Here is a 12,291-nt window from a genome sequence, read left to right as displayed (position 1 = left end):
CCCAAGTGCTGCAGAGGTGCCCTTGAGCAAGACACTGAACTCCAAACTTCTGTGGTGCGCTCCCTGCGTAGCAATGTGGAGCAGCCATGCTCTGACATCTCCACTAATAGGTGTCTACAGGTCCTGTTGAAGCATGTCTTTCAATAACACAGTTTAAACCAGAATTTCTCCCAGGGATTATTAAAGTATTTGCAAAAGGAGGAAAGGAGCAGTCTAGGGATAAAAGTCCAAAAAGACATTTGTAGGTCATGTTGATTTTTGTCATTTTAAAAAGTTGCCAGTAGGTGTCGCTGTGTGTTTTAGTTGAAACTGGTGGAGAGGAGTTAAACATTCTGAAAAAAAGTCAGTGTCCAAAACTTCTCTGCACCTGCAAAAGAAACAGGTAAGTTTACACTGTATGCTAATGATACTGAACTTTATCTTTTGTTATTCTCTAAACGAAGTGATTTATTTACAATTTGTGGCTTTTTTTGCTCAACCACTCCGATAACGCTTATTTAAGTTATTTTTAAATAACCTGTTTTTTTAATTGCTAATAATGCACAATCAAATATATAATCAATTTCGAAACAAAATACAACAGAAATTGGTGTTAATTTGCGGTTTCAAGTGCAAGTTTACCTCTTGAAACATTACCAAAGTTAACCTCGCGCCACGTGCCGCGTGACAGCTCATTCAGGTTAACTAAACGCTGCTAACTCCAGCTAGCTTAGCTATGTTAGTTAAGGCTGCACTGTTGACGTTTCCAAGCGATATTTTTGAGCTCACTTTTTTTTTTAAACTCAGTCCCAAGAGGCTTTATTTTTCATTAATTTAAAGTAATACACTGTGTTAATTGTTTCTATATCAAGGATTCGGGAGTCACTGCTTCTAAAGGGGCAGTCTGTGGTCTTTTATTGATAGCAAATTAAATCAGAAAGTATTCTAGACGTATAACATACAAAAGTAAATTTCAGTGACACTTTACAGGTACATTTTTAAGTTTGACCACTCAACTATAGAAACATTAGAGGTTGTTTATGTGTGTACTTTGTATGTGACCATGATTTGGACCTCTGTCTTCTCTCTCTCAGTGCTCATGTAGACATGCAGAGGTACATGTGGCCTGGATATAAGATGCAGCTTCTTGCAGAGCTGCAGAAACAACAGAACAACACCCAGTTCTGCGATACCCTGTTGCAAACTGAAGGTAGGGGTTTGTTAATAGCTTTTATGAAATTAAATATTTGCACAGCACTTAAAGTTTTACATTGAAAAGAGCTGAGATGGTGACCATTTTAGTTGTGTTTGGTCTTCCAGGTATCTCAATCCCCGCCCACAGTTGCATCCTTGCAGCTCTTAGTCCCTATCTGTCTCGGAAGCTGTCAGGATCCACCTCACCTCCATTGGGCCAGAAGCACCAGCTCCAGCTGCGGGCTCTTAAAGCCCAGACCCTGCTCAAGCTTGTTGGTCTTCTTTACTCTGGGGAGTTAGAAGTAAAAGGAAGTGTGGAGAGAAATGATGTGCTGTCTGCAGCCCGTGAATTGGGGATCACAGATCTTGTTGAAGGACAGAACTGGCAGGCGAAGGAGAGAGAACCACAGGAAAAGGGTTCACTATGTAGCGAAGATAAAGAAGAGGGATGCAAAGAGAGTAATGAAAGACTAATCATGCTAGATGCACATGTACAGTTCGATTCTTCTGTAGCCAGATCTGCAGTTTCTGAAGAGAGAAGCTGTGTATCCAGAGGCACCCAAACTATTGCAACTTGTGAAAAGGCTGTGAGCAGCTCTTTTACTCACTCCAGACAAACTAAAGCTTCAACCCAAGAGCTTGCATCCTCTCTACCTCACAGTACATTACAACCCCAAAACATAAGTCTGGACCAAAACCTCTGCTCCTCTTCCTGCCCATCCATTCCCTTCATGCTCAGCGAGGCATCAAGTGATGGAGCGTCTTCATTAAAGCCATCCTCCGACAGTGTCACGAACCCCACATCAACCTCAGCTTCGTCTGAAAATGTGATGGCTTTGCAATTTTTCCTCGATGATGGCTTGAGCTCTGCGACTACTCAGGAATACATCGCGTGTCAACAGTCATCTGAGGGGCCTACAAATGGCAAGATGGCTGACGATTGTGAGAATACTGAGGAGCTGAACCTCCACATCCATAAAGAGGATCCACGAAGAGGAGGAGGAACATGTAACTCCAAAGAGAAGAGGCAAGATCGTGCCAATTCGGGGCTGAGGAGTCTGGCTAGGATGAAGCAAATGCAGAAGATGATGGAGGCCACGCAGATTTCTATCAAGGTAACAAAAAAAAAGGTTTTACACACGCAAAAACTACCTGACAAATAATGAATAACATAAATAAATAAACCCTTTTAAAGTTTAATCTGCTTTGAAATAGAGAGCACAATGATCTCGGCCGACATGAGGGCCAATAACCTCTTGGCTATTATTCAATCAGATGAAGTGGAATTTTTCAAGATTAAACTAACAAAACAAACAGTTTCCCAGCCGGCAGTTGGAGCTTCAAGACACTTTTTTTTGCCACCTATTCATGATCAAAGAGAAGAAAGGGGGGAAAAGCGCGCCGAGATTACTATATGTTATGACATGACGCGATACACTTTTGTCTCCGTGGTGATTTATTTTCTTGGGCTCAAGTACCACAAACACGTGTAGCTATCTCCACAGTCCTCGTCACATCTTTTCTGGTTTTTTTTGTTTGTTTTTTTTGTCTCTCTATAGACTGTCGTAACAAACGTGCATGAAGCCAATATGCTTGTTTGCTCCCCTCTTTGCAGGTGAAGCTGAGGAGAAGGACTGAAGAAGAAGTGTGGGAGGTTGTGAACATGCAAGACTCCAATGAAACACTGGCTGTTCTCGCTTCCCTGCAACAGGTAAAAAGGTTTAATAAACAGACACACCTATAATCCAGTCAAGCTACTTTATTTAGTGTTTGAGGCCCCGTCCACATGTAGCCAGGTATCTCACAAAACAAAGATATTTTTCTACATTTTGGCCTCTCATCCACACGGAAAGGCAGCTTTTTAAAACCTTTGAGCAAAGTGAAGATTTGCGAATTCTCCGTTTATGCATGTGGACGCCAATAACCGGGGTTTTGCATTTCGAAGTGTCACTGCCTGCGACAAAGTGTGTTCTTACGTCACATATGAGACCTGTGTTTACATTCGGAAACAGTCTGGCATGCTTATGAATGTGCTTAAAAACGCACTTCTGGGGTAATGTGTGGATGAAGTTTTTTCTAAAAACAAGGTCATGTGTACTTCAGTTTTTTTTCTCGACGGAGGGGGCAGGATATTAGTTTTTATATAAACCCGGCTACGTGTGGACAAGGCCTGAGGTGCAGAGGTAAATAAAGGAACAATTAGAATCATTTTTATCTTTGAAGGGGCCGAGGCTTACAAGCATGCACTTTTTTTAAGGTAAGAATATTTATAATAAATGACTTTTTGATTAAAAACACATTTCAACTACAAATAAAGTTGTGCAGAATTTTTCAACTTTCATCTGTTCTGGCAAATTAAGTTGAGGTCTGCCAAAACTCTCTGAATGAAGGTTACATTAACATGACATTCATTCATGTCGGTGTCTGTGGTTAGAAAATAGTGTCACCATTTAGTTTGTGCCGCTTTGACTGCTTCCTTTGGTCACATCGCACAGTTCAGTGTTGCGTTGCTGAGCCTCTATCTCCTGCATAATGAAGGTAATCAAGAAAAGAACAAGTGAGATGGCTGAGATTTTTTTCAATTCCAGACTGTAAACAAAAGCTGCAGCTTCTGTTCTGATAATAGTTGCATCATATCCCTTTTTCAAACTGCCCTTTATAGAAGCTGTGTGATTTCTTCTTATTATTTAAGGATGGCTGCAACAACAAAAGGCAACAGACGGACCATACAAATGATGTTCCCCCTTCCACGTCTGTCCAGCCGGATTCAGTCTCTAAACCAAAGAGCCCTCCTCCTCAACCTGCCACCAGCAACTCCACTGAACCACCGCCCCCTCCCTCCGACACCACCTCCAACTGCCAGATCCAAGACGATGGACTGGAGCAGGTGCCACTCCCCCAGCCTTCAGGCCAAGTGGAGGACTCTGATGAGCAGATTGAGAAGCTGCTGGAAGACATCATGATGGGTCTGAACATCCTGCCGAGCTTAGCGAGAGACCCTAAGAAGCCTCATCTGCTTCAACCGACCAACGACCAAGCATCTGTCCCCTGCCGGATCCAACCTTCAGAGGATGACGGAGTGACCAGTCACGCGCATGCTGCTGTTGGTGCAGCAGCAGTGTGCGGATGCTGCCACGATCTCGGGACACAAATCGGCCTCTCTTCACCAGAAACAGGTATTTAAAGTACACTTGCATCTTTTATTTCGATGAAAATATTTTACCCAACAAGTGTCGAGTTTTGTCTTGTGCTTTATTTACTTCATTGAAGGTTAATGGATGTTCATTTATTACACCAGTGAGTCTCAAGAATATTTAAATGCAGCTAGAACAAATCGGTCATCCGGGTGTTTACATTCCAGAAATGATGGTTGAGTTTCTCTTTTGAGGCTTCCTCCAAGAAACCTGGAAGTCACATAGACACCCCATTAAAAAAAAATGCAATAATAAACATTTGTCAAGAGGCTTAGAACCTGCCTCAGCTCCAGCTCTTAACCTGTTGTTGGGTACAGACGGCATTCGCAGCATGGCGTCCACCATCGACGGGCTTCCAAAGTCCCCTGCAGTAACCAATGGTTGACTCTAACTTTGTTCGTTACGATTCCCAGTCTAAGGGTAGAATCATTTGATATCTGAACCAGTTTGCTCTCCTGCTTCCATCGATGCTGCACCTATTGGTTTGCTGTGATAACTGGTCTGAGAAACGGAGAGACGTCCAAAACAGCTGAGTAAGGGTGCCTTCATACAGCTTACCTTCTCTGTTCAATACAAATATAGACTATTCCGGACAGGAAAAGACACATGGAGGCGATACTGGCTGCTGCATTGTTATCTGAGAAGCCAACACTCCAACTTAACATCTTTCCTTAATGTCTGATTATATAATAAGGTCATTTTATGATTGAATTCAGTAGATATCTGACATGTTGCTCCTTTTAATTCAAGTTTGATTAACTGCAATCTTTCCATCTGTGGCACAGGTATCCATTGTTGTTTTACACTCCAGAACCAGCCCAGCTGCTCAAGCCTTTCATCTGTGCAGTCGGATGCTGTACCAGCCCAACAGCAGCCGCCGAGCTCTCCTCAAGATCAATACTATGTCACATCCATGAGCCAAAGATCTGGACCAAGACACCAGGACCTGTCACTGTCTAAAAGTCAAAATCCAAGCCATGAAGTTCCCACAGGATCAGTCATACCTGTAGCTCTCTACTTTAGTGCGAAAAAAATACATTACCCAGAGGTCAATCTTCACAAGTCTTCACAAGAGGATCAGAAAGTCCTGGAGATTTTACCCCGGACAAATGGTACCGATGCACCATCCTCTCTCCCTGTTTTGGTTCCATGCATGGACGACTTTCGGTTTCCTCCGTGTCTCTCTCCTTTGGAGTCATCTTCCTCAGCAGCGAAACATCAGTATAACTTCAGCAACCCGACAAGCCATAGCGACAAAATCCAGCTGCATAGACCCCCGTGGCTCACTGAAAACCCTGGATCACTACAGTATCCTCTCATTGCCTCTACTCACAACAGAAATCCAAGTGGATCTTCACCACGAGATATGAGCGGCAACTGTTGGGAAAAGTGTCAGCATACGGATCGGATACAGAGTCCTCAAACTGGAGGAACCTGCGCGGACTCTGACCATGTGAATGAACAAGAAACGATATTGGAAGATCATCAGAACGTAGAGGAAGGGAAGTCACCACCCAAGAAGATGAAGGAAGTTGTGAGACGTAAACTAAGTGACAGTAAAGAAGTGACCATAAGGAGAAAGAGAAGGCGCAAAACTCATCTCCAAGGTGCTGTGGGTTATCTTTCCAACAACCAAGTGAACGACAGTGATGCAACACAAGGTCAGTTCAACCTCAGCGTTTGTTCCGTCAGTCTGTCGAGCAACAACGTGTTGGCGAAAGAAAGAGAACAGGCCACCGGCTCATTGAACGTTCCAGACAACCCTGCAGGAAAACCAAATGAACCGTCAAACACTCCAGAAAACCTGAAAGAAAAAACCAGAGAACCTTGTGGTCGGATGAGGACCAGAGGCTTTCTAAAAAAAGATCAAGATATTGCAAATAACACAAGCCCACAACATGCCTCTGTTTTGAAAACTATTGATCATCATCATCAAGCTTCGATTGTGAACAAACAATGCGAGCCATCCATCAAACGGAAACGCGGAAGGCCCCCCAAAGTAAACCGTCAAAAACATCCAGAGATCTCTCATGTCAAAACTGAGCAAAATGATGACTCTGCTAAAAATGAGCCAAACAGTAGCTTGTCAAAAGAGGAGGAGGGCAAAAAAGCAGAGAGAGAGTGTAGGAAACGGAGGAGAAATCGAAGTCAAGTTGGGATAGTTCCTCTGAAGAAGACCCCAAGTGCTGAGAGCACTGGCACGACGGAGAAAGACCTGAACAACAACAACGTGAATCCAGCCGGGAGAAAACCCAAAAAACCTCGGATGGTCACTTTAAAAGAGTTTCAACAGCTTTTCAGACACCGGCACTTAAAAACAAGCATGTCAGAAGAAAGCAAGGATAAAAAAATCGATAAAACCGCAAGAAAGGAAGAAAAGGACGCAAACAGTTTCCCGAGTAGTGCATGTGAAGAATTAACCCAGAAGACAGAAGTAGATTTCATTCAGCCTGAGAACACAGAGGGAATGGAAGAGTCGCACTGTATGTGTGACGTCACAGTGGATAAAAATCACAATCAGATTTTCAACAATGAGTCACATAAATATGACACGCACATCTCTACTGGGAAAGAGGCCAGCTTGTTGGGTGAGGAGCAGCGGTCAGTGTTCTGCTCAGTTTCAGGAGAAGATGTGGAAGAGTTAGCAGCAGAGAGGGAGCAGCCGCTCATGAATCTACATGAAGGTAATGAATAATGGATTGTTGATTGTACAGGGGCAGAAAGAATTATATTACAAAAAAGATGAAACACTGTCGCCATCTAGTGGTGAAACACGTCACAAACGTCAACATTTTCATTACATCATGCACTTTAGCGTACCCTGTTTTTATACAAATTAAACATTCAAGTACTAGAATAAGTCTTAAAGTGAGATTTAATTAAAATGTATACAATTACAAAAGTATAATCATCAAAATATCATTACAGTATCTTTGGCTGAAGTGTTGGTTATAAGTGATGACTCCGCACAAAGTAATGTGGATATATCGTAATTAGACACTCGTCATTGAGCCACTACATAGCTACAGTCTAGTTGAAATATTTGTATACTGTTAGGTGAAAACAAAAATTATTCTTGTTTTGGCCTTCTCAGATCTTTGTTTTCTTTGTGATATATATCTATTTAATAAATTATACGTTAAATGAGACCATGTCAGTTGTTTAAAAGGCAAATTTCTTGTTAGAAATAATACAATTTGCAATTAAACAAACAGTTACACAAAACACTGTTTATTTCTTATGAAGGACTACAAGCAAAAAGCACATCAAGTCAAAGCATTCTCTACATTCAGCCTTACCACACATTATTTTAAAAGTATCGTACAAACGCTAATGCACCTAACTTCTTTTTTTGTTAGCTCCAACGTGTGATGAAGCAGTGCCAACACAGTGGACTATCAATATTGACGGAGCTTCTCATAATGACTCCATTAGGCCTTTGGACCACAATATAAACCTCCAGGCCCTTAAGAGGACTGGTCTGCCTCTGATGGATGCTGATGGCTGCAAGAAGAGCTCAGGCAGTGATGAAAAAGAAGCGAATGAAGAGGAGGAGGTCGAGGTCGACGTTCTACTTTGCTCACCGGACAAAGGGCCTGAGACCAGACATTATGAGAATGGACAGGAAAATGTGGACTTCATTCCAGAGGAGGAAGAAGAGGAGGATGTGAACGAGATTGATGTGACAGGAGATGAAGCAGAGTGACCTTTTGACCTTCAAATGTAATTGTTTTTTTACTCTTGACAAGTTCAGCTGTTGGGTGTACTGAGCCTAAACTTTTGTAGTTTTTGGATGTTCACAGACATTCCAGAGGAAAAGAGATAATGTTGTCTCTCCCTATCCGTTTTCATCATCACTTAGTATTGGGTGATTTCAAGCTTTGTCCATGAAAGGATCACAGAGAGAGGGCTGGTTTTCTCCTTCATTTGGTTCCATTTAAAGGTTCAACATGTGTGTTTTGCCATTAGCAATAATGCCTGAGCATTAATACAGATAACGTTCTTATTGTTTAGATTCATCTTTTGTATTTGAAAAGAGTTTAATTAATTTTACATTTTCACTGAACTTTGAATTGGCAAGCATCAGGTAAAAGTACTTTAAGTGATGATGTAAAAAGGAACTTTATTTTCAGCCTGTGTTTGTGACGTTTAATGTGTTTTATGCAAAACTTAAAATATAAAGTTTATTAAAAAAAAAGTCTGTTATTTGTTAGAGAATGCCCAACTTGTTAGATTTTTGTCAACAAAGTTTAATGAATAGGTTTGAGGGAGGCCAATAGAGGGCGCACAGTGTCCCCTTGCTGCTCGGATACAACTTTATTGACAGCGGAAGTATGGGCGGAAGTGGTTCACACGTGTATTCATGCAGGTTTGAAGGTTACAGAAGAAGTAGCCGGTAGGTTTCTGCTCCTCTGTCTGCAGGAGAGGGTTACTAGGACGGCGGGGTTACAACATTGAAGTGCAGACATGGATCCTATGAAGGCACAGCAACTGGCGGCAGAGCTCGAGGTGGAAATGATGGCTGACATGTACAACCGGTAAAACCAAAACACGTTAACGCTGAAGCTAGCCTCCGCTATTAATCTGTCATGAGGCAATCCATGGCCTCAAACCAGTCTTTATTTTAGTTGGTTTAGTACGGTCTTAAGATATGACACAGTTATAACTTCACTCATTCGTGTTTGTTTAACGAGCTTTAATTACACTAGCTGCATGTGATAATGTCGTATTGATGCTCATTGTAGAGCTCCGTACAGTCGTCGAATAACAGGCACTTTTTGTAGGCTCTTTAAAGGTTATAATGCGTCCGATCTGACATTTAACTTTACTTCGCTCTAGTTAACCTGCAGATGAGTGGATCTTTAACAGCTCGTGTGCATTTAATGACTGAAGCTAAGTGACAGCCTGAAGGGCTAAATGTCGATACCATCCCTTAAAAAACACAATACAAGAGGATTTCTTATGTTGCATCCTTTTAAAAGTATTTATAAAAGGTGCACAGTCTTGTTTTAATACATTTTCCAAACGATAATTTGAAATGGGTCGAAAATTATATCGTGTCCCCGCCGTCCAAACAGCATGAAGGATTTTAAGTTTCAGCTCTAATGACGATGAAATAGCTCACAAACTGAATGCACATGCATGTAACCAATCACTGATTCAACGGGCCAACCTATCTCAGTATGAATTTAATACAAATAAATGACATTAATGGCGTCCTTAGCATTTACAGTAACACACATCACCTCCTGTGTAGATAGATAGATAGATAGATAGATACTTCATTGATCCCGAGGGAAATTCAAGGCATCCAGTAGCAGTATACAGACAGTCAGGACACAAGACATTAGTTACAATACACACCCGCTGTCCCCCCCTCCCCTCTGTATACAATAAGCCCCAAACAAGATTTAGCAGCCGCTATGTTAAAAGTGTATGGGTGATCTGGATCAGTACTGAGCATGCTCACCACCAAATCAATAAATAAACTAATCTATGGTGGCTTCTATGGATCAATCTACTAGTAAAAACTGGATTTCTACTTTGATAACAAATAAATGTAAAAACTTTGGCTTAATAAAGATGCAAAAAATATGAACCTACGTCCTTAATCTTGGCTCTGATATGGATTTTAGATGGTTAACAATTGTGCTAATGAACATGCTCTTGTTATAACTGCTATATATGTTTAGATTGAAGCACCCACATGCATGATTTGGAAACACGTGGGACAGTGAGCTCATAAGGCACCTGTTTCATAGGAGACATATTGACATGACCAAATTCAAGTCTTACAATGTTAATATTGTCTCCAATGAGGTTTTCAGTCTTAAGTGCCTTGGTAATGCAGGTACTTGTTTTGTGGATTTATACTGTCATATCTTAACTGAAACAAACGAGTGTTATTAAAATGACTAAAACTTGTTCTATAAATAAACTTACAATTAAAAGAATAAATGATCAAAAAAATGTTGGGCGGGTCAAATGGTAATCATTTCAGTGTCCTGGTATTATGCGGGCTGCCTGTCACCTTGTCATGACAAACTGGGACACCTAAAAGAAAGCCATAATTACTGTTATTAATAAGTGTCTGTTTGCTATTACGAGCCAGTACGTCTGCTATAGAAAAGTAAATATTTATGGTCATGATGCACGTTGTTTCGCGATCCAGCTCTGAGGCTTAACTCATGACATGTTAGTGCTGAATTTTAATGTATTGGGTAGTTACATCATGCATTTATTGCTAATTTCAGACATAAAAATTTTACACATTTTATATCATATTTCATATGTGCTTTGTAATGTCATTGTTTTAAGTCTTTTCTGATCTGAAGATATTTGATGACATCACAGTAGACTTAAGGATGAAGTTGTTTGAGCCCTTTATTCAGATGCTGTCTAGACATAAGTTTTCACCTTATCTAGAAGTATTACATCATTTCCAGATGTTGCCTCTTCAGTGTTATCACAGTAATTGAAAGAGTGCTTTAAATCACAAACGAGCTAAGAGCGCCAAGTCACGTGAGTGGGGGCATTAATAGTCAAAACAAGGTTTACATTTAAGGAGATTTGAGTTCAGCAGATGGAGCTGTATAGTTTTGTCAGTGTTAGGCAGACTAACTTCAAGGTGCGTAAGCATAGAACACAATAAATGGGACTGTCTTCTGTTTTCCTTTTTCTCCCAGGATGACTAACGCTTGCCACAGGAAGTGTGTACCTCCGCATTACAAGGAGGCAGAGCTGACAAAAGGAGAGTCCGTGTGCCTGGACCGGTGTGTGGCCAAATACCTGGACCTCCATGAGAAGCTGGGACGCAAGCTGACAGAGCTCTCGGTCCAGGATGAGGAAATGATGAGGAAAGCAGCTGTTGGCAGCGGATAGAGACACTGATAGAGGGGATGAAGTGGAGCATTGTTGGGGATTTCAAGTTTATGGGTCAGGGTTTAGTTTCTCTCAGCTGAGAGACTTGTGTTTTAAAGAGTGGGAGGGTTTAGTTGAAATTAAAAATATAAACAAAACAAAACAAATAAGTCATGTTGAGGGTCTAGGACCTCCTCTGTAGCAGAGACACTGGATGCAGCAGGAGGAGTCACGAAGCTGCATGAATTGCTCAAGGTTATCCATGAGCCTCTGTGGAAGTGTCGGATACATTCAGCTCGGCCTGGTCTTCCTGAACGACAACCTGAAGGGGAGACACTCCTGGACTTGTAAAATCATTTCTAAGTCAAACTTTGTGCTTGTTTTTAGCTGCTCGGAGTGCAAAGAAATCTGCCACTACTGCAAAATACCTTAAAGAAGAACCAATCATCTTGTACTTAAGGCAGGTCAAAACAGACACTCAGGATTATTACCATCCAGTCTTTGTTCCCAAATAACCCTTTGAACTTGGTTATTTCTTTTAAGAGGTTGTAGCAGAATATGATATTCAAGTAGAAATACTTAAAATGTCTTTTCTGCAGCCAGTGTAATTGTGTCAGTTTTGCACCAAACCATTAAATCCATCATATCTCCAGTATATAGTCTCAAATGAACGGACAAAGATTAGGCCAGGAAAGGAATCGATTATGTATGGCAGATGCCAATATGTCTTTCTTTATGAGACACTATGCAGAGTTTACTCTCTTACAGCTGTGTGGTGCTGTGTTGGCTCTGTAACAATAACTCACTTGTAGACTGTCGCCTGGCCATTCTGGTTACATGGACGTGTGTTGAAGTTGGACTGAACTTTGCTTATTTGTCATGCTTGTTTTGACTGTGTCGTCATATATGTCAGTGGACCATGTTTTTGACTGTGATAATACTTTTTTCTGTAACGACTGTCAGCGGCACAGCTTTTCATCTGCATATTGAAGAAGCTGCACTGTATTGTGTTATGAATGAAAAATAAAACAATGCTGTCCTTTATCATGTCAACACGAGTGAT

The 12,291-nt window shown here is 41.3% G+C and overlaps 2 protein-coding genes across 4 annotated transcripts; both read left to right on the top strand.

The window, feature by feature from the left end:
• Positions 1–183: 183 nt before the first annotated feature.
• LOC306820516 (uncharacterized protein) lies at positions 184–8,592 on the top strand. Of its 3 annotated transcripts, none has more exons than XM_079338375.1 (7): positions 184–382; positions 1,074–1,189; positions 1,300–2,288; positions 2,789–2,884; positions 3,866–4,349; positions 5,153–7,051; positions 7,803–7,943. In XM_079338375.1, the coding sequence occupies exons 2-7, from the start codon at positions 1,087–1,089 to the stop codon at positions 7,820–7,822; spliced, it is 3,591 nt and encodes a 1,196-aa protein (XP_079194501.1). In that variant the 5' UTR covers positions 184–382; positions 1,074–1,086; the 3' UTR covers positions 7,823–7,943. The 3 variants fall into 3 exon arrangements, with proteins under 3 accessions (XP_079194501.1, XP_079194499.1, XP_079194500.1); XM_079338373.1 differs by having other exon boundaries at positions 188–382; positions 7,727–8,592; XM_079338374.1 differs by lacking the exon at positions 184–382 and adding an exon at positions 705–969 and having other exon boundaries at positions 7,727–8,592.
• An 81-nt stretch (positions 8,593–8,673) lies between these two features.
• On the top strand, positions 8,674–12,272 carry timm10 (translocase of inner mitochondrial membrane 10 homolog (yeast)). Its single transcript, XM_079338379.1, has 2 exons — positions 8,674–8,905; positions 11,054–12,272. Exons 1-2 carry the CDS (start codon positions 8,835–8,837, stop codon positions 11,247–11,249), a joined length of 267 nt encoding a protein of 88 aa, XP_079194505.1. The 5' UTR covers positions 8,674–8,834; the 3' UTR covers positions 11,250–12,272.
• The last annotated feature ends 19 nt before the right edge of the window (positions 12,273–12,291 follow it).

Source organism: Symphodus melops (genome assembly GCF_947650265.1).
Source record: "Symphodus melops genome assembly, chromosome: 2".
NCBI classification, from domain to species: domain Eukaryota; kingdom Metazoa; phylum Chordata; class Actinopteri; order Labriformes; family Labridae; genus Symphodus; species Symphodus melops.
Note: the sequence above shows the minus strand (reverse complement) of the source record. Positions and strands in the feature narration are given on the sequence as shown.